Source organism: Polypterus senegalus, chromosome 1 (assembly GCF_016835505.1).
Source record: "Polypterus senegalus isolate Bchr_013 chromosome 1, ASM1683550v1, whole genome shotgun sequence".
NCBI classification, from domain to species: Eukaryota; Metazoa; Chordata; class Cladistia; order Polypteriformes; family Polypteridae; genus Polypterus; species Polypterus senegalus.
This window is the reverse complement of record NC_053154.1, coordinates 197,959,660-197,981,940: the sequence shown is the minus strand read 5'-3', so window position 1 is coordinate 197,981,940 and position 22,281 is coordinate 197,959,660. Positions and strand designations below refer to the sequence as shown.

At 40.7% G+C, this 22,281-nt stretch overlaps 1 protein-coding gene across 1 annotated transcript in view; it reads right to left on the bottom strand.

Moving 5' to 3' along the window:
- Nucleotides 1-585: 585 nt before the first annotated feature.
- The window catches only part of stk25b (serine/threonine kinase 25b), a 64,640-nt gene continuing 42,944 nt past the window's right edge, over nt 586-22,281 (bottom strand). Inside the window, exons 5-11 of the mRNA XM_039766545.1 lie at nt 20,794-20,951; nt 20,143-20,328; nt 13,980-14,125; nt 10,598-10,709; nt 9,213-9,284; nt 5,039-5,175; nt 586-1,232 (exon numbers count right to left, since the gene is read on the bottom strand). Of these exons, the coding sequence (XP_039622479.1) occupies nt 1,193-1,232; nt 5,039-5,175; nt 9,213-9,284; nt 10,598-10,709; nt 13,980-14,125; nt 20,143-20,328; nt 20,794-20,951 (851 nt within the window). The 3' untranslated portion in view covers nt 586-1,192. The remainder of the gene's footprint in view (nt 1,233-5,038; nt 5,176-9,212; nt 9,285-10,597; nt 10,710-13,979; nt 14,126-20,142; nt 20,329-20,793; nt 20,952-22,281) is intronic.

The following is a 22,281-nucleotide window of genomic DNA, read 5'->3' as shown; positions in this document are numbered from 1 at the left end:
GTAGACATTCCTGGAAAACTTAACCCATATTTGAATATTAAAAATGACAAAAACAAGTTTAACTCCGTTGGCCTTGCAGTAAAGAAGAGATTTGTCAGCCCGACTGTCCATATTTCTGCTCTCAAATGACCAATTCTGTTCACTCTTGGCGACTTAACTAAGGACCCCGGCAGCACAAGTCCTCCAACTTAACGCCACAGCCAGTTTGCTGCTATCTGGTTAAAAGGACCCTCGGCCCAAACGACTGGAGTGTCCCCCATTGTCAGCGCATGTACCCCTTTTTGGTTTTTTTATAACTACTACGTGCCTGGATTATCTTTAGCATGTTGGTGTGACGTTAATAAAGATATTTAAATTCCAGATTCTTGTCAGAATTCTTCCAAAAGAGCTGATCAGAAATAAGCTAGAAGACCCCAAGCCCACCCCCCCACCCTCTGCCTCAAGAGGAGTTGGAGTCACCGTCTTTGCTCCGTAATTTAAATTTCTATTTATTGAGTTAGCAGATCTGAGAAGGTTTGGTGTAAGACTGAGCGAGGCTGTGCGTGTAGTGTTGTGTAATGGCAGTAAATAAAGACGAGACCTGACTTAAAACAGTACAATATGGTTACTTTATTTGGTTTGACATCAGACGTTTCTCTTTTTTGGGGAAGGGGGCGGTGGATACTGGCAGTGCGCAGGCTGTGGTTCCCACTGTTCACTGCAGAAGATACACATTTGAGGGAAGCGGCCCACTTCTGATCAGGGGGCCATCGGATTTGCAGGTTTCTTTTCACATAGAAAATACGATTTGCTTTTCACAGACACATCATGTGTGCACATTGATGCATCTCCTAAGCTGCCATGCCATAGTTCATAATTGTATACCAGCAACAGTTTCTGTACAAAACAATTAATGGTCTGGGTACATGTTTAATTTCCTCCATTCAATAAAGAAAAATGTAAAAATATTTAAATTATAATTAAAAGATCTAAGAATGACAGGCCTCTCCAGGAGCAGCTGCTCTGCACACAGCAGGGTGGGGTAGGGATGAGGCAGGTCCTACGAGCCGCTGGTCAGAGCTCAGTGTGCCCGCCGCAAAGATGTTACAGAAGGAATGCTGGCAGAGGAGCTCGCTCAACTCGAGAGGGGTCTGTCCACCTGTGTCTCCAGGAGTGTGAACTGAAGAGCTCAACAAAAGCCAAAAATGTAGCTTCATCGTGATGAGGGGGTGCTGTTTCCATTTAATGAGAACCTGCAGAGAAGAACACACGCAGAGTCGGTTCAGTCAGGCAACACACATTTACATGGCTGTTACGGTGAAGAGTGCATTTACATGGGGGTCTGGGGGGGCTACTGTACAAGAATACATTTTTCAGCGGTCACTTTTACACCACATCCTGATTCAGTTCAGCTTGTGATGGCCACTGTTATTTAGGGTTTAAAACCAGAACTGGAAAACAGCACGTCATCAGTCAATGGGGGCAGCACTGAGGCTGGCACTTCTGTTAGTGAGTTCACACACAGCCATAGTGAAGCAACACAGCTGAGCGCACCATGCCAAGACGTTGCCCACCTCCCTATGAATGCAGTTTAACTCTAATGGCTGTTTGACAAGGCCATATGCTTCTGTCTGAAAAAATTGCACCAAATAATAAGAGAATGTCATGCTTCCTTATGAGGACTTCTGGGCTTCTTTCAGATACGTTGTTTTTCTGTTTTTGAGCCCGCCATTCATGACTATGGACAGATGACCAATCCAAATATCCTCCTACATGAAACTCAGGACAATGACCTGAAAGCAAATCCCGAGAAAAAGCATGAAGGAGAAAATGTGTTATTTTTACTTTTTCAGACCAGCAGCTTGCTTGCTCGAGGTCCGCAGGTGTCACTTTCAACTATGATGAGAACACTTTAAGCTGCAGTTCAATGGCAGAAAAAAAGTAATAAAGAAGAAGAGGAAGCTTATCTGGGCCACAAACCACTGCCAGTCGCCATGTACTCTGACGTCAAAGTATACAACAAATAAACAACTGGAAACAGGAATGTTAGGTTTGAAGCTGGCGACTCCTGGAAACTTCTGATTCTGTTGTGGCGTCGGGTTTGCCAGACACAGTCCTGCCCGAGTTTCCCTTTGATGGGAAATGACACCTTGGCATTCTTTGCCATTTCTCTGAAGGCCAAACACACATGTTTACGGGATATGAGGGACTGTCTGTCTTCTTTTATTATTATGATTGCAATATACAGTGTAATGTTATCCAAAGAATCTTCAGAGGGTGAAACACAACACCGCTTTTATACACAACAGAGGGTCTGTAACGAATCGGCCAAAGTAGGAATTGTTTGCGTTACCTCTCCACACTTCATGAACTCCAACTGCAGCAGAAAAGCTGTAAGACGTTCTCCCCATGTCTGCGTGGGTTTCCTCCAACAGTCCAAAGACGTGCTGGTTAGGTGCATTGACGATTCTAAATTGTCCCGTGTGTGTGTGTGTGTGTGTGTGTGTGTGTGTGTGTGTCCTGCCTTGCGCCCTGTGTTGGCTGGGATTGGCTCCAGCAGACCCCCCGTGACCCTGAGGTTAGGATATAGCGGGTTGGATGATGGATGGTAAGTTAAACTTTTTTTTTTTTTTAAATCTCTGGCAGTTTACCACTTACCTATGATCTATTTCAGGTCACTCATTCAATATTAAATAAATAAAAAATGGGGGTCTAAAGCTTTTGACAGGTAATGTAGTAGTGTGTTTTTTTTTATATGTAGGGTGGGAAAAAGTAGGTTTACAGTTGTGAGTACACAAGCTGGCAATGTGAGCACTTATGAGGGTGTGACATTTTTCTGAGTTAATAAAGTTAATTAAACTGCTGTAATAATCACACCCTGCATGTCTGTTTCCATATGAACAATAGGAAACCTGCTTTGCCCACCCTGTATACACAGTTAGGTCCATAAATATTTGGACAGAGACAACTTTTTCCTAATTTTGGTTCTGTACATTACCACAATGAATTTTAAATGAAACAACTCAGATGCAGTTGAAGTGCAGACTTTCAGCTTTAATTCAGTGGGTTGAACAAAAAGATTGCATAAAAATGTGAGGCAACTAAAGTAATTTTTTAACACAATCCCTTTATTTCAGGGGCTCAAAAGTAATTGGACAAATTAAATAACTGAAAATAAAATGTTCATTTCTAATACTTGGTTGAAAACCCTTTGCTGGCAATGACAGCCTGAAGTCTTGAACTCATGGACATCACCAGATGCTGGGTTTCCTCCTTTTTAATGCTCTGCCAGGCCTTTACTGCAGCGGCTTTCAGTTGCTGTTTGTTTGTGGGCCTTTCTGTCCGAAGTTTAGTCTTCAACAAGTGAAATGCATGCTCAATAGGGTTAAGATCAGGTGACTGACTTGGCCATTCAAGAATTTTCCACTTCTTTGCTTTAATAAACTCCTGGGTTGCTTTGGCTGTATGTTTTGGGTCATTGTCCATCTGTATCATGAAATGCTGCCCAATCAGTTTGACTGCATTTAGCTGGATTTGAGCAGACAGTATGTCTCTGAACACCTCAGAATTCATTCGGCTGCTTCTGTCCTGTGTCACATCATCAATAAACACTAGTGTCCCAGTGCCACTGGCAGCCATGCACGCCCAAGCCATCACACTGCCTCCACCGTGTTTTACAGATGATGTGGTATGCTTTGGATAAAGAGCTGTTCCACGCCTTCTCCATACTTTTTTCTTGCCATCATTCTGGTAGAGGTTGATCTTGGTTTCATCTGTCCAAAGAATGTTTTTCCAGAACTGTGCTGGCTTTTTTAGATGTTCTTTAGCAAAGTCCAATCTAGCCTTTCTATTCTTGAGGCTTATGAGTGGCTTGCACCTTGCAGTGCACCCTCTGTATTTACTTTCATGCAGTCTTCTCTTTATGATAGACTTGGATATCGATACACCAACCCCCTGGAGAGTGTTGTTCACTTGGTTGGCTGTTGTGAAGGGGTTTCTCTTCACCACGGAAATTATTCTGCGATCATCCACCACTGTTGTCTTCCGTGGACATCCAGGTCTTTTTGCATTACTGAGTTCACCAGTGCTTGCTTTCTTTCTCAGGATGCACCAAACTGTAGATTTTGCCACTTGTAATATTGTAGCAATTTCTCGGATGGGTTTTTTCTGTTTTCGCAGCTTAAGGATGGCTTCTTTCACCTTCATGGAGAGCTCCTTTGACCGCATGTTGTCTGTTCACAGCAAAATCTTCCACATGCAGGCACCACACCTCAAATCAACTCCAGGCCTTTTATCTGCTAATGACATAACGACGGACTTGCCCACACCTGCCCATGAAATAGCCTTTGAGTCAATTGTCCAATTACTTTTAAAGCCCCTGAAATAAAGAGATTGTGTTAAAAAAAAATGCTTTAGTTGCCTCACATTTTTATGCAATCTTTTTGTTCAACCCACTGAATTAAAGCTGAAAGTCTGCACTTCAACTGCATCTGAGTTGTTTCATTTAAAATTCATTGTGGTAATGTACAGAACCAAAATTAGGAAAAAGTTGTCTCTGTCCAAATATTTATGGACCTAACTGTATAATTTATTTATTTATTTTTAAGTATGTGGGTGCAACCTCTGTATTGCCCTTTTTCATTTCTTCCTTTAAAAGTTCAATTAAACCTCACATCTAATTTTTGACGCTTGATCCTGATAGCGACCAACAAGTGAGTTCTAATTACGCATTTAGTAGTTTTAAATTAATAAACAAAACCCAAACCCAAGACTTAATGTGACAATAATCTGAGGCACTGGGTGAACAAGTACAGACCCCAACTAAAGGACATTCAATCTCCAGTGTAATTACTGAAGCAGCCCTGTTGACTTTGCTATGTTTTCCAAGTACATTTTTATTATAAAGATGGGGTACAATTGAAAACTCTTGACCACAGGGCTATCCTGCCTGCAGAAGATCCTAATGGCAAAGCAGGATTAAAACAAAAAATGCAGTACAGGTATCTACCAGTTGATATAAAGTGACCAAGCCAGGCTGAAGAAGGTCAACAGCACTCACCTCCGCACCCGCTCCATCAAGTGCGTCACTAGGCGGTCGGAGATCCCGGGGCACGATTCCTCCGCCAAGTTAAACGCATTCTCCAGCTCTTCTATCACCCCCAAGCTGCTGCCGCTTGCTTGTCGTTTTTCTTTTAGCTAAGAAGAAAGACCAGACGTCTGGAGCTTCAGAATGCTATAATGGTTACGTTTCCCACCGCAGATGCACACCCCCCTTTCGTTATTAACAAGTTTCATTCCTGTTGACGTTTGTAACCTGATTCGGTATGCCAGTTAAAACTTGCCCTGATGATGTCTGTTACTGTTATTTATTTGACAGAAAAACATTTCAGTCTATTAATAAAATGACTCGCTGGTGACGCACACCGATCAAAAACATTTGGACAACCCCTGGAGCAAATGATATATTTTGTTGAAATCTGAAGTAAAAAAAATGGTAAATACAAAGTTGAGAGCAAGGCGAACTAAAACGGTGGCATTTGTTAATGAAAATGTTCAAGAACAGGTAAGCTGTACTTTATGAATTAGGGCATAAGAGCATAAATGTGGCATCTGCAGTAGTTTGGGCACCTTACCGAGTCAGTACTTAACACCCCCTTTGGTAAAAAGCACAGCTTGCAGACAATCTTTGTCACCAGCGAGGAGTCCGTATTCTTATTTTGGCCGTTTCTCTGCATTGTTCCTTGCGGGGCACTTCCAGCTGTGAGAGACCCTTGGGCCGTCTCCAGTGCACAGATCTACCCACAGATTTTCAATGATGTTCAAGTCTGGGGCCTGCAGGGGCCACTCCCAAACCTGAGGTACTTCATAGTAAAAGCAGAAGTGTGTTTTAAATCATTGTCTTGTTGTAGAAGCCACTGATTTCCTTGAGAATTTCTTGATCCATTCTTCCCTGTGCCACTAGCTGCCATACCACCCCAAACCATAGCAGATCCACCATGATCGTGCTTAACAGCTGGGAAGGAGGTCTTCAAATGATGCTTCTTTTTTTCTCTCCCAACAAACCTTTTTTGGTTGTGGCCAAAGTGTTCAAGTTTAACTCCATTTGTTTGTCTGTCTGACTGTCCTCTGCCTTTTTTGCGAGGAGATTGCTGGTAAGGTTTCCTTTGGATGACTTCTCCATCAAGGCCATGGTCCATGTAAGCAGTGCTGAACAGTAGAGGACACCGCCACGGCTTTCTCAGCTAAATCTGCCTGCTGGTCCTTTGCAGTCATATCGGGGTTTCATGGTACCACATAACTGGCATTTCTCACTGACATTTCAGACTGTTGAATTTGCTAGCCGGAAGCACTGGGATATCTTTTTATAACCTTAGCTTGCTTTGTAGGCATCAGTTACTTTAATTTTCAGATCCTCAGCTTAGAAGAGTCCATGACTGCTGTTGAGTGTTGCACAATATTTCAAAAGAATTTACTAGGCTCTGGAATGGTCATTGGCTGACAATACTTGACCAGACTAAAACCTAACAAGCTAAGCCAGACCAAGCTAATGACAGAAGTTCTGAGACCTTGCAACTAAAATGGTAGCCATACTTTTCTAAACACCACGTTTACTCGTTTTTGTCTTTCTCCAGCTCATCAAAAAAAAGCTGTAACTGTTCATGCCATGCCACTGTTTTAGTTTATTTGCTGCCAGAGTTGCATTTACTATTTTTACCTCAAATGTCCACAAAATATGTCATTTGGCCAGGGTATCCAAACTTTTGCATGGCACTTTACATTCCGTATATTGACCTTATGCTTAAACATCCTGGCATTCAATAATGACAGAGTTGGAGAAGACATAATGCCACCACTGACTGATGACTGATCCTTCAGCAGAGAATTTAGTGTTTGCTGAATGATCACTGAGACTGTCACCTCCCATCCCTGCAGCTCAACTTCCCAAGGCAGCAAAGCTGCATACTTAGGATGCTGGGAATTATAAGCAACAGAATCTGCCTTTACTCAGTTAAATGGACAGTCGCAGATCGAGCTGCTTACCTGTCATGGATCTTACTGAACGTGCTGCCAGTTACATTCGGGGATGTGTGGACCAAAGCAGGAGTAACAACAATAACAGTGTGAAATGTGTGATGGCTGCTACATATTCTCCTGTGTCAAAACTAGTTTGCTTTACTTGTAAGTAAAATAAGAAAAAAAGTGACTAATAAATAAAATGTAGAAAAAAAATTAGGGTTTTATACAGGTGCATCTCAATAAATTAGAATATCATTGAAAAGTTCATTTATATCAGTAATTCGATTCAAAAAGTGAAACTCATATATTGTATAAATTCATTACACACAGAGTGATATATATCAAGAATTTACTTCTTTTTATTTTGCCGATTATGGCTTACAGGTAATGAGAACTCAAAATTCAGTATCTCAGAAAATTAGAATATTCCGTAAGAATATAACCAATAAAAAGATTTTTAATACAGAAACGTTGGCCTATTGTAAAGTATGCCCATGTACACACTCATTACTTGGTCGGGGCTCCTTTTGCATGAATTACTGCATCAGTGCGGCGTGGCATGGAGGCGATCAGCCTGTGGCCCTGCTGGGGTGTTATGGAAGCCCAGGATGCTTTGATAGCGGCCTTCATCTCATCTGCATTGTTGGGTCTGGTGTGTCTCATCTTCCTCTTGACAATACCCCTTAGATTCTCTAAGGGGTTTAGGTCAGGCCAGTTTACTGGTCAATCAAGCACAGTGATACCATGGTCATTAAACCAGGTATTGGTACTTTTTGCAGTGTGGACAGGTACCGTGTCCTGCTGGAAAATTAAATCAGCATCTCCATAAAGATTTTCAGCAGAGGGAAGCATGAAGTGCTCTAAAATTTCCTGGTAGACAACAGCACTGACTTTGGACTTGATAAAACACAGTGGATCAACACCAACTGCTGACATAGCTCCCCAAATCATCACTGACTATGGAAAACTTCACACTGGACCTCAAGCAACTTGGTTTCTATGCTTCTCCACTCTTCCTCCAGACTCTGGGAGCTTGAGTTCCAAATGAAATGCAAAATTTACTTTCATCTGAAAAGATGACTTTGGACCAATGAGCAACAGTTAAGTCTGTTTTCTCCTTGGCCCCAGGTAAGACGCTTCTGATGTCTCTGGTTCAAGAGAGGCTTGACACAAGGATTGCGACAGTTGTAGCTTGTGCATTTTTTCCTTCCACTCAACTGTTCATTAATATACTTGGATACAGCACTCTGTGAACAGCCAGCTTCTTTAGCAATTACCTTTTGTGGCTTACCTTCCTTGTGGAGGGTGTCAATGACTGTCTTCTGGACAAGTGTCAAATCAGCAGTCTTCCCTATGATTGTGTGGCCTACTGAACCAGACTGAAAGACCATTTAAAGGGTCAGGACATCTTTGCAGGTGTTTTGGGTTAATTAGTTGAGTGTAGTGTACAATATTGACCTTTTTGACAATATTCTAGTTTTCTGAGATACTGATTTTTGGGTTTTCATTAGCTATAAGACATAATCAGCAAAATGAAAAGCAATAAACGCTTGAAATATATATCACTCTGTTTGAAATGAACCTATATAATATAGGAGTTTGACTTTTTGAACTGAATTACTGAAATAAATTAATTTTTCGATGATATTCTAATTTATTGAGATGCACCTGTATGTATTTCTGTGGAACTGGAGTAACCCGAGACCTACCTGGACTACTTTTAAATCCAAATCTATGTAATTCTGACAAATGTACATTACATGAACACTGGGAGCATTTCAGCCAGAAGGCTGCACTGAAAAAAAAACACTTGCTCTCCAGGATGATGGAAGAGACAGACATCTGAGTGAAGCTCAAACTGTGCGCATGGATGGATGATGCACTCCGAGCAATACAACTGCTCAGATCTATCACAACACTGCAAATGCTTTCTTGTTGTGCAAAATGAAAGGAATACGGATCTCCATCTCAGTAATCAGCATTAGTTTCATCTGAAAGTGCAATATGAGGTTGGCCACACTCGACATCTGTCTTCATGTTTAGTGGGGTCCCAGCCATCAGAGCAGAGACATCAAAATGATGCATCTTTAAATTAGCTGGCATGAAAAAGGTTCAAATATGTCTAATATGACTTTAATGGCCTATACCGATTGTAAACCCACTTCTACAATTATCCACATTGACAATCATAAAATAATTAAAATAAAAAAACCTACCTCCCTGAACATTGGTGTTATCAGAGCAGACAGACACTGTGATTTGGGCTGCCTCTTCACTGCATCTGCATTCTGTAATAGAAAAACCACATCAAATCACTTACCAGAAGAAGTTTAAAAATATCTTTTTACACCCTAAAAAAAACAATTCTAAATTTAAATACTTTAATCTGGTCCATTTGAAATGACAACTTGTTTTCACTGCAAGTTTTTAAATCAGTGAAGAAACAGTTTCCTAAATAACATGGAAATGATTATCAAGACTGGCAGGTGTTGCTCTGCCTCACACTCCTCTCGGACTTACTAACGGATATACTGCTCCATCTTCTTGCCCAATACTTCTGTGTAAATGACTGGGTGTCAGATGCTGGCCATGAATCATGATGATCATCATATAAACTGACCAATCATGTTAAGTTAGACTGTTAGAATGACTACAGTTACTGAACAATCCCGTGTCACACTCCTCCTCTCTTAAAACTACTTTGGTGTGACTACGTCCCATACTGGGCATCATTTTTTGTAAATAAAGCAGTTAGATTTTGTACATGGGGTGTGCGGTTTGCCGTTACTCACAGGTAAACAAAACAAGCAGATAGCAGACGCGTTTCAAGTGGTTGTACTCCTGGCACAGAGCGTAAACGCTGTGTGTGTTAAAGAAACTTCCAAATCTTCAACCATTCTCATGAACTTGTACAGAACAGATGACAGCTATGAGGAGTCAAGACTAACAAAGCACAGAATATTCTTTATTAACAAGAAAGAAGGGGGAACATGTCCTTGTTTCACTCTTTTGCTAGCTGGTTTGGCCTCTGGATATGAAGGACAGTATCCTAGGGCATGCAGAATGGTGTCTGTTACCAGCATGCATGAGTTGATGTTGTTGACAAAACTGTTGCCCAGAAATTTTATACTTTACAATTGTGTTGCACATTATTAAAAAAAACCAACAGCAGCAAAGTTTGTCAGCTGTCAACTCAATTCACTTTCTCATTTTTATGCATGCTCTCTATAGTTAAAAGTTGCTGAAGAGTCAACGAGTAGTTCACTTAAAATGAAAACTAACAAGAATGATGAGTTCCCAAGAACAAGGCTTAGAGGGGTTAGAGAGAGAACCGCTGTGGTGGGGGACATAGGGTCGGCTTAGCAAGATAAGGCATTTAGCGTAAAAACTCAGACAAATATATACACACATTAGAGTTAGTAAAAAGATGCTTTTTATGGTATGTGCTGGTTGTTGTCAAAATAGATAGTCCCTCTGTTTTGCCCTCAGTTGGGTAAAATGGTGAGAAGGCAAGTGGATAAATGATTTCTAACTTAGTATTTTTAAGACAACTACTGCATAATAAATAAGCAGGTGACACACAAGTGGCATATGAGCTTACCTTTTGTGAGTTTGGAAGTGAAATGACATTCTGCAGCTTGTTTAAAGTGTTTGGCCGAACAGTTGGAAAGGTCCACATTGGACACTGATCTCTGTCATCTCCATCTCCATCCCTACATGTAATAAAGCATGGCTCTTAGAAGGGGCTCAGAAAACAGTGATAACAACAATAAAAACTCAAAAAACCTTACTTTTCGTTTTGTTGGACAGAAGGACCCAGGCAACAGCATTTATTAGGTGCTCTCACCTTACTGAAAACAAATTATACCCACCCTGAAATGTCCTCATTATGATGTTATTCTTCATAGATATTGATTTTATGTTATGCTATGCATGACTTTGACTGTGTATAATGCACCAGAAAATGAGTCATGTAGATATGAAAAAAATATTAAAATGTTAATTCTTTCTTGGGGCGGCACGGTGGCGCAGTGGTAGCGCTGCTGCCTCACAGTAAGGAGACCCGTGTCTGCGTTGGTTTCATCCCACAGTCCACAGACATGCAGGTTAGGTGCACTGGCGATCCTAAATTGTCCCTGGTGTGTGCTTGGTGGGTGTGCAACGAGTGTAGAATGCAGCTGCTAGAATCCTAACTAGAAAAAGAAAATCCGAGCACATCTCTCCAGTTCTGATGTCGCTACACTGGTTGCCTGTGTCATTCAGGATTGACTTTAAAATTCTGCTTATGGTTTATAAAGCCTTAAATAATCTCGCTCCATCTTATATATCGGAATGTCTGACACCTTATATTCCAAATCGTAACCTCAGATCCTCAAATGAGTGTCTCCTTAGAATTCCAAAAGCTAAACTTAAAAGAAGCAGTGAGGCAGCCTTCTGCTGTTATGCACCTAAAATCTGGAATACCCTGCCAATAGGAATTCGCCTGGCTAATACAGTAGAGCACTTTAAAGCACTGCTGAAAACACATTACTTTAACATGGCCTTCTCCTAACTTCACTTTAACTTAATCCTGATACTCTATATCTCCAACTCATTATAATAACTATTCATGGTGGGTCTAAAATCTGTACTGACGCCTACTCTCTCTTCTGTTTCTTTTTCTGGTGTCTTTTTGGCGGTGGCACATCTACTCAAAGCACCGTGATGTTCCAACAATTCCAAACAGAAGTCTGCATGACCATCATCATCATCAAGTCCGTCCGTGAGAACCCTAACTACAAAGAGGACAATTTAATTTATGTTAGGTGGAATGCCCAGAGGGGACTGGGTGGTCCCGTGCCCTGGAACCCCTGCAGATTTTATTTTTTTCTTCAGCCGTCTGGACGTTTTTTTTGTTTTTTCTGTCCACCCTGGCCATCGGACCTTACTCCTTTTCCATGTTAACTAATGTTGTCTTATTTTAATTTCTTATTTTGTCTTTTATTTTTCTTTTCTTCATTATGTAAAGCACTTTGAGCTACTTTTTGTATGGAAATGTGCTATATAAATAAATGTTGTTGTTGGTATGTGTGTGTGTGTGTGCCCTGCCTGGGGTTTGCTCCTACCTTGCACCCTGTGCTGGCTGGGATTGGCTCCAGCAGACACCCCAATGACCATGTGTTAGGATATAGCAGGTTGGAAAATGACTGACAGACTAATTATTTCTTCTGGTTACAATGCAGACCTTAAAAACTTTAAATTCAAAGCTTAAGCCCCACCACCACACATCTTCTGACCCTCTGATGGCACATCCTGAAAAAGGCATTAAACTAATCGATTCACATGAATCTCTGCTCCAGCACTGCCTGTATGAATTGTGAGTATTCTTCCCATGGTGGCATGGGTTCGTCACTAGGTACCTTGGGTTTCCTCTCAGGTCTCGAAGGTTAGGGTAACTAACAACAATGAACTGCCCCAGTATGAATGAGTGGGGGTGTGAGACTGCGACCTTTGAAGGACTGCTGCCTGATCCAGTCCCTGGCCCAAACTTACACTGGGTACTGCTGGTGCAGGCACTGGCTCCCAACAACTCAACTGGGTGAAAGGAATTACCTTCAACGCTTTCCTATATTACTTGAATATAATTTGCATTGAGAAAGTGTGGCATAAGGTTTGACGCTTGGTTACTACTGGTTAAGTGCAAAACAATACAAGTACAAAACACTGAACAAAAGCAAATCAGACAGAAATTCCAAAGTAGCATCTTGGCTATGAAGTCAGTACACAAAACAGAAGATGCAAGATAGTGTGCCACTAAAGTAAGCAACATCTGGTACTTGTATTCTTTTTCCTTTCTATGTTTATTATTTACTTTCTTATACAGCTCTTTGAACTACACTAAAATCATAAGCATGTTAAAATGAGTTTACAAATGTGAACAGTATATAACACCATGAATAAAAGTTGCAGCTGAGTAATTCAAAAATGGCTCTCTATCAATGATGGCTATGGAAAGTCTAATTAACTATTAAGTGGCAATTCAAAATCAAGTCCCCTGCGAGTGTGGGTATGGAGCACGAGTGGGTCCTGTGATTCACAGACAACCTGTCCATTGTTGGCTCCTAATTTTGTTCATGATGCTGTTGGGAATTGTTGGACCTACCATGACCGTGAAGTGGACTTAGTGAATATAATGTTGTTATGTTTTGTTAAATCCAGATGCACCGCAGACTCTGGGCTTTTAATGGGTACCACAGAGCAGCCATCCAGCAAGTGGTTTGAAATTGGTGACTGCAGTATTTTTTGTGTAGAAGTTACATTTTATGACAAACTAAAACCTTTCATAAAGCCTGGCATGTATCAGTGCCTGCATTTAAACACAGCTAATGTCAACTGTGTTCCAAAATGCTTTTTTTAGAGACGTGAAAGAGTATTAAAGCCTTTCAAAAGTCTCAAAACCACAGGAATGGAGTGAAAAAACGTGCACAGAAAAAAGTGACACTATAATGCAGCTTTATTCATTAGTTGTTTTCCCTCTCATCTCTAGTCTTGATTGCTTAAAATATTTAGCCAATGACTTTTGTTAATTGATCATTTTAGCAGAGAGTGTAGAAAGTGATATAAATGAAAGCAAATAACTAAAGGTAAACTTCCAGCTCAGCCATTTAACACCTTTCTTAAATTGTTAACAGTGGCAGTTAATTACGTCTTTCAAAACACACGCATTCAAGGTTTGTCTACATATTATCTACCTGTATATCCTCAGTTCATATGGTAACCTATTATGTTTGCTGACATGCAAAATTTAGTATGAAATGGGGGGTGCTTAATGATGTGAAATCCTTGACTTTGCTCTATAAAAAAATATGAATATTGTATGTATGTGTGTATTATATATATATATATATATATATATATATATATAAACATGAATTCAAATGCGTCTAACCCAATACTAACAACTGCACTTTTTAAAAATTGCTTAGAAAGACAGAAGCACATACATATCTGAATCATCTGAGCTGGATTCATCCCCATGACCTTCCGACTTCCACCGTCTGTACCGGTCAATTAATTCTGTCAGGAAAGGCGTTTTCTTGGTGTACCGGGTTATGAACTTGTGCTTAAGAAGTTCCTTTGCTGTAGGTCTCTGTAGGAAGATAATCATCAATTGGTCTGCATACAGCTACAGAAATCAACTATTCTTCTACATTTGCCAGTGTTTACTTCTGCATATTTTGGCTTGTTTTCCCTTTTAATCATTTTTCATATAAAGTACTTCTTCCCCTTTTTCCTGATCTGACTTGCAGTAATCCATACCTGAAGGTGCCATTACAGATATCAGACATCATGATTACATGTTTTTAGGCTGTGATTTGAACCCTAGTCATTGAAATAAACCCACATTGTGTGCATGTTTCATGTAAACCAGAGTTAAAAATTATGAGGTAGCAGCAATACCAGTTTGCCAAAAATAACAACTTTTTTTGACAAACTTTTTCAGGGGTAAACATAATGCTAGGGTGGCCAAAGTGTTGTCAGACTGGAGGGGACAACATAAATATTAATGTCAAGTTCATAAATATTGTTTTTTTTTTTGCTGTCCTCTGTATAGATGCAAATATCCATCCATCCAATATCCAACCCGTTATATCCTAACTACAGGGTCACGGGGGTCCGCTGGAGCCAATCTCAGCCAACACAAGGCGCAAGGCAGGAAAGAAACTCTGGGAAGGGCGTGCATACACACACACCAAGCACACTAGGGACAATTTAGGATCGCCAATGCACCTAACCTGCATGTCTTTGGACTGTGGGAGGAAACCGGAGCACCTGGAGGAAACCCACGCAGACATGGGGAGAACATGCAAACTCCATGCAGGGAGGACTCGGGAAGCAAACCCAGGTCTCCTAACTGCGAGGCAGCAGCGCTACCACTGCGCCACCATGCCACCCTTAGATCCAAATATACAGTGCATCCGGAAAGTATTCACAGCGCATCATTTTTTCCACATTTTGCTATGTTACAGCCTTATTCCAAAATGGATTAAATTCATTTTTTTCCTCAGAATTCTACACACAACACCCCATAATGACAACATGAAAAAAGTTTACTTGAGATTTTTGCAAATTTATTAAAAATAAAAAAACTGAGAAAGCACATGTACATAAGTATTCACAGCCTTTGCCATGAAGCTCAAAATTGAGCTCAGGTACATCCCGTTTTCCCGATCATCCTTGAGATGTTTCTGCAGCTTAATTGGAGTCCACCTGTGGTAAATTCAGTTGATTGGACATGATTTGGAAAGGCACACACCTGTCTATATAAGGTCCCACAGTTGACAGTTCATGTCAGAGCACAAACCAAGCATGAAGTCAAAGGAATTGTCTGTAGACCTCCGAGAAAGGATTGTCTCGAGGTACAAATCTGGGGAAGGTTACAGAAAAATTTCTGCTGCTTTGAAGGTCCCAAATGAGCACAGTGGCCTCCTTCATCCATAAGTGCAAGAAGTTCGAAACCACCAGGACTCTTCCTTGAGCTGGCCGGCCATCTAAACTGAGCGATCGGGGGAGAAGGGCCTTAGTCAGGGAGGTGACCAAGAATCCGATGGTCACTCTGTCAGAGCTCCAGAGGTCCTCTGTGGAGAGAGAAGAACCTTCCAGAAGGACAACCATCTATACAGCAATCCACCAATCAGGCCTGTATGGTAGAGTGGCCAGACGGAAGCCACTCCTTAGTAAAAGGCACATGGCAGCCAGCCTGGAGTTTGCCAAAAGGCTGTGCACTGATGCTTCCCATCCAACCTGATGGAGCTTGAGAGGTGCTGTAAAAAGGAATGGGTGAAACTGGCCAAGGATAGGTGTGCCAAGCTTGTGGCATCATATTCAAAAAGACTTGAGGCTGTAATTGCTGCCAAAGGTGCATCAACAAAGTATTGAGCAAAGGCTGTGAATACTTATGTACACGTGATTTCTCAGTTTTTTTATTTTTAATAAATTTGCAAAAACCTCAAGTGAACTTTTTTCACGTTGTCATTATGGGGTGTTGAGTGTATAATTCTGAGGAAAAAAATGAATTTAATCTATTTTGGAATAAGGCTGTAACATAAAATGTGGAAAAAGCGATATGCTGTGAATACTTTCCAGATGCACTGTGTCAATTATTAAAAGGGAGGCAGTGTTGGACATTTAGCGTTTGAGGTGGAACTTCAGTTTTGGGCCTAGCAGCTGTTTTCAGTTTATTTGCATAGAAACTCAAGTCTCGCAAGCTATGGAGTTACTCGCACATAAAACAACACTCGAAAAAGGCAAACTCCACCTTTCCCCTTCAGCCTTCCATCAGCAGTAAATAAGATAACAGCAAACAAGGATATAACTAACAAGAGTTTTAACCATTCACATCTGGACCACCTGCAGTTAGTAAGGTGGCCACCTAAAGAAGGCAAGTCAGATAGCATTCCACTGGCTATTTGTGCCTCCACAGTACTTATTAAAACCAATCTAGTCTTCCTTGGGACAACACTGTTATCCCATTCATTTTCTCCCCACTCTCTCTCATTCACTGAAGTTATGAACAGTTTATTTGCCAGCATTTCTACATTAACAGAATCCACCCTGATTAATATTTTGCAGAGTAATGGACTTTCCCCATTTGTGAGTTTTATTGCACTATCATTTCAGTAGTTTGCATACAATGTGTTCACATTTTATATGTTCATATACTGTAAATAAATATGTTTAAGTGCCTTGAATTACTAGTATTGCTGCAGGGACATTTATGTAAGTTGTTTTTTGCTTTCCTTCTTTAACACTAGAATTACCAGAGCCTACGAAAAAACTCGTAATTCCGTCCCACCTTAAACTGCTTCTTAAATCCCTTCACACCTCTCCAGCGCCTTTGTCTTCTAAATGTGCTGATAAAGAGAAGCGGCTATTCCATCCCCCACCAATTTAGAACGTGCACGAACTTCTCTCAGCTCATGCCTTGATTGAGTATCTGGGAGTGAAGTGGAGTTTTAGAGTGGAAATAATAGATCGTTGTTTGGAACACACGCATTTCATGTCTGTTCCGTTTCTACAGTAATCTGTGTCAACACATTGTTAAAACAGAAACTTTTTTATATTCTAGTAGTAGATGACAAAATGTAGGCATAAACTATATAATGTATGAAGCCTGAAGTCCAAATAGCAAAGAAACATTTTCACAAGAATAACACAATTGCACTTTTATTCAAACATATAACTGCAGAAACAAAAAGCCGCCTTAACATGCGACATTGACACCAGTTTACTGTATCTGACTCCGTGGCTCAATAGACTCAGCCCCCGCTTGGGAATCAAGGGTCGGGTTCGATCCTGCGCCCCTCCGTTTTGAGAAGTAAACTGCTCTTGTCTTACTGTTTTAGAATAAAAGCATACATTTGATTTCAGTCTGTAACAGCCGGTGCAGTTTATGATCCTTGTAAAGGTTAGCTTTTTTTATTCACTTTTCACTCTCTCAGTCGCGTTCAGAATCAATCCATACAACCCCATCTGACAGGGCTGTTTTCACTAAAGACGCGCTATAGCTCTGCAGTGTACCACGATGCATACTAACGCACAATCACCCCCGGTTCTGACACACAAACGCTGGCGAAGCTGCCTTCTTCGTATCTCACCGTCACTTGCTTTTCTTTTATTCAGTTTTATTGAGTGTTCCTGCCAGTCCCGCATGTTGCTGTATGCTTTTCTTTTGTACTCCAGGACATGCAGAGGAAAGAATGGTAAAGACCAGTAACTTCGGCGCTATATGCAATCATCAGACACTCCCCATCTGCCCGTGTCGTTCAAACACAGGAACATATATTGGTGTAAAAGTATAACAAAAGTGCACTTTTATTCAAGTGCACTTTTTCCATCGCCTTTTCCTGTAAGAAGCAGTGTACACACTTCTCTCTATGCTGTGGTTTCTATTACACACCTGAAAGAAAGAGACAATATATGTGAAAATATAATCGCACTAATGCAATATTATTTGAAAGCGAACAGCGTCAGATCGGGTGTGAATTTATGCAGGAACTGGAAATTCTCTGATGCGGGACCTTCCCCCAGGGAAGAAAGTACAGTGTCAGGTGCTCATTCAGTGTAATAGAAACCATAGCACAGATAGGTGTGTACATGGCAACAAGTACACGTGTCGTAAATGTAGGAAGACGGTCCTTGGGTGTGTGGGAACTGTTAATATTTGAATGTGATGATTTCATATAGCACGGAATGAAAATCTGCACTTCTTAGCATTGCACCATGCAAGCTGTCGTATCAATCGCCTACTGTAACTTGCTTTCTTTTTCTTGGTTATACAGGTAGTTTTGAATAAAAGTGCACTTGTTTTGTTTGCGAAATGAAGTGTCTGCGTGCACTTTTCGTGGCATTACACGTGTATTTTTGAGCATGCCAGTTTGAGCAGTATAAAAGTATTGAAAAGTATAACAAAACAACGGGCAGATGGGGAGTGTCTGATGATTGCATATAGCGCCGAACTTACTGCTCTTTACTATTCTCTCCTCTGCGTGCCCTCGAGTACAAAAGAAACAGAATACAGACGCGCTATAGCTCTGTGCTGTACCACGATGCATACTAACGCCCCCACCGGTTCTGACACACAACACTGGCGAAGCTGCCTTCTTATCTCACCGTCACTTGATTTTCTTTTTATTCAGTTTTATTGAGTGTTCCTGCCAGTCCCGCATGTTGCTGTATGCTGGATAGAGAAGTGTGTACACTGCTTCTTACAGGAAAAGCGATGGAAAAGTGCACTTGAATAAAAGTGCACTTTTGTTATACTTTACACCAATATATGTTCCTGTGCTTGAACGACACGGGCAGATGGGGAGTGTCTGATGATTGCATATAGCGCGAAGTTACTGGTCTTTACCATTCTTTCCTCTGCATGTCCTGTAGTACAAAAGAAAAAGCATACAGCAACATGCGGGGACTGGCAGGGACACTCAATAAAACGAAAAACAAGTGACGGTGAGATCGAAGAAGGCAGCTTCGCCAGCGTTTGTGTGTCAGAACTTCGGGGTGATTGTGCGTTAGTATGCATCGTGGTACACTGCAGAGCTATAGCGCGTCTTTAGTGAAAACAGCCGTGTCAGATGGGGTTGTATGGATTGATTCTGAACGCGACTGAGAGAGTGAAAAGTGAATAAAAAAAAACTAACCTTTACAAGGATCATAAACTGCACCGGCTGTTACAGACTGAAATCAAATGTATGCTTTTATTCTAAAACAGTAAGACAAGAGCAGTTTACTTCTCAAAACGGAGGGGCGCAGGATCGAACCCGCGACCCCTTGATTCCCAAGCGGGGGCTGAGTCTATTGAGCCACGGTGTCAGTTACGGTAAACTGGTGTCAATGTCGCAGTTTAAGGCGGCTTTTTGTTTCTGCAGTTATATGTTTGAATAAAAGTGCAATTGTGTTATTCTTGTGAAAATGTTTCTTTGCTCTTTGGACTTCAGGCTTCATACATTATATAGTTTATGCCTACATTTTGTCATCTACTACTAGAATATAAAAACGTTTCTGTTTTAACAATGTGTTGACACAGATTACTGTAGAAACGGAACAGACATGAAATGCGTGTGTTCCAAATAACAATCTATTATTTCCACTCTAAAACTCCACTTCACTCCCAGATACTCAATCAAGGCATGAGCTGAGAGAAGTTCGTGCACGTTCTAAATTGGTGGGGGGATGGAATAGCCGACTTCTCTTTATCAGCACATTTAGAAGACAAAGGACACTGGCGGAGAGGTGTGAAGGGATTTAAGAAGCAGTTTAAGGTGGGACGGAATTACGAGTTTTTTCGTAGGCTCTGGTAATTCTAGTGTTAATACATTTATGAAAAGCATTTATAAGCATTTATGAACTTTGAAGGTCTCCTTCTTAATTTAACTGGGACTGTACTGTGTAGAACAAAATGTGTTTCCTAATACAGTTTGATGCTAGCATATACCAAAACATTTCACTTGGACTCATATTTGGACTGCAGTGTCTCATTCTTCATATTTTTTCTTATTCATTAAATAAATCAAATATCCCTACCACCATTCGTAAAGCAAAAATCTCTGCCTCCTCTTTAATGAATGTATCCTTTGATTGATTCTTTCAAGGGGTTATACTCACAAATCGTGGGTCCTTATTAAGACAGGCATCTACAAAATCTTTGAAAGGTTTGCTGTAAGAGCCCTCCAAGGTAGGGGGGTTGTTCTTGGGAATAAGGAAAAGAACCCTCATGGGATGCAATTCCGAGTTTGGAGGCTCTCCTTTCGCCAACTCAATAGCTGTAATCCCCAGTGACCAGATGTCAGCCTGCAAAGGCAATAAATAAATAAATAAAGCACTTAAGATAACAGAGAAGTTGAAGCGGATGCAAGTTTAAAAAAAAAGAAAAAAGGAACTGCTTGTTATTCCAGTGGAAGGAGGGACAAATAACTATAAAATCAAAAGACTGATATCTGCATTCCCCTCAGACACACACAGATTGCAACGTTTGGGGTTCAGAGACATTCCTGAAAAACAAGTATAGCCAGAGGCTGTGCTGTTGTAGGCTTCAACATTTTAGACATACTTTATTCATTTAAAGAAGGAAGCAGAAAATATGAACCGGCCATGCGTCCTGAAAAATAATTCCTGCACACATTAATTATCTTTATGTATTTAGTTCTACTGTACAATGTAATATGCAGTACTATATCCCAGAAAGAGATTAGGCAGACCAGAAGATTTTACAGCGTTGGTCCTTTCAAATACAAGCTGGTTTGGGCACATTCGCACCTTAAAATCGTAGGCCGACTGTTTAATGACTTCAGGGGCCATCCAAAATGGGGTACCCACAAACGTGTTCCTTTTTATTTGGGTGTCTGTCAGCTGCCCCGCTACACCAAAATCAGCCAGTTTTACATCTCCCTGTTCAGACAGCAGGACATTAGCAGCTGGAAAATAAAGGAAAAGCAGTATATCACAAGATGGCCACCTTTTATTATTTGCAGAAGTAGGTGAGAATTCTAAATGTAACCATTTAATAACTGTCATTTGGTGTGCAAAACAGGGATCACCTAATAAAACAAAGGGAAACAAAATAAATACAACACAGGAAACACAATTTCAAAATGAACATTTATATAAGTATGGAAGAGTTAATGAAAACTATTGTAACATGAAATCAAACACATCAATTATAAGAAATACTATAATAATTAATCAAAAAAGGTCAAATGGATAGATTTGTAGAAATTTTATATTTCTCCCTGACTGCTGTTTGGCCATATAATGGGAAAAAGGATCACAGTCAGCTAGAGTCATGACAGAATTTGCCAATGTTCTAGTGGCCACTTTCTTATACCTCTTCTTGCTAACGTATGATATATTCCACAATCTCTGTTGTCAGTGCTGTACAGTAGCTCAAATGTGGAGACCTGAATGCACAAAAAAATGAGAGCATATTAGAACACCTGCCCTGGTCCAGGTAAACTGCTTTGGGACTCTATTTACCATGGAAAGCTTTTAAAGAAACAGGTCATGCAATGACTGTAATTTCCAAGGATTGTCAAAAACATTGGAATATCGATAAGTATCAATTTTAACATTCTAAAATTACTTCAATATTAATTGTTCATGGTAGCAATTGTGTAGCCTATATTACAAATGCACTTCTGGTTCACCATGGCTAGAATTGTAGCCCTTTTTCCACACACTTATAGGTGTTAATATGGCAACTTCAGCGGCTTCACTAGCATGCTTAACTGACAAAGAGGTTAGCCAGAGTTTTGTCTGGAATTACTCCAGCCTTGTGGCAAACGGGGCGGAAAAACCACAAGGTAACATGTAATAGGCTATGTGCACCGTTTGTTGGTGCACAACACCAACTAAAGGGACTAACACAAATCAATTTAATCAAACACTTAAAGGCAGGGATAGTCAAAGCCCACATGGAGCCGTAGGCAGGGGAGTCGGAGTGGACGCCCCTTAACGGTGCCCTAGAGGGCATCCTGTGTCACCTAACTGGTTGATCGGCTCTGCTTAAAGGGTCAATACCCTAGAGCCATGTCAATAGCCTAGAGCCAGTTTTATTCTGTGCTCTTCATTAATAGGCAACAGTCTTTAACACTGGCACTCCTTTGCTCTTTCAATTTTTAAACTGTCACTGCAAACTCTGCTGCCATAGCGGGTTACTTTAATTTATTTTATGTGATTTTAATATTACATTTCATCACATTTACTATATAATACTGTATAAGGCATTCTAACTTTTTAGTGTACAAT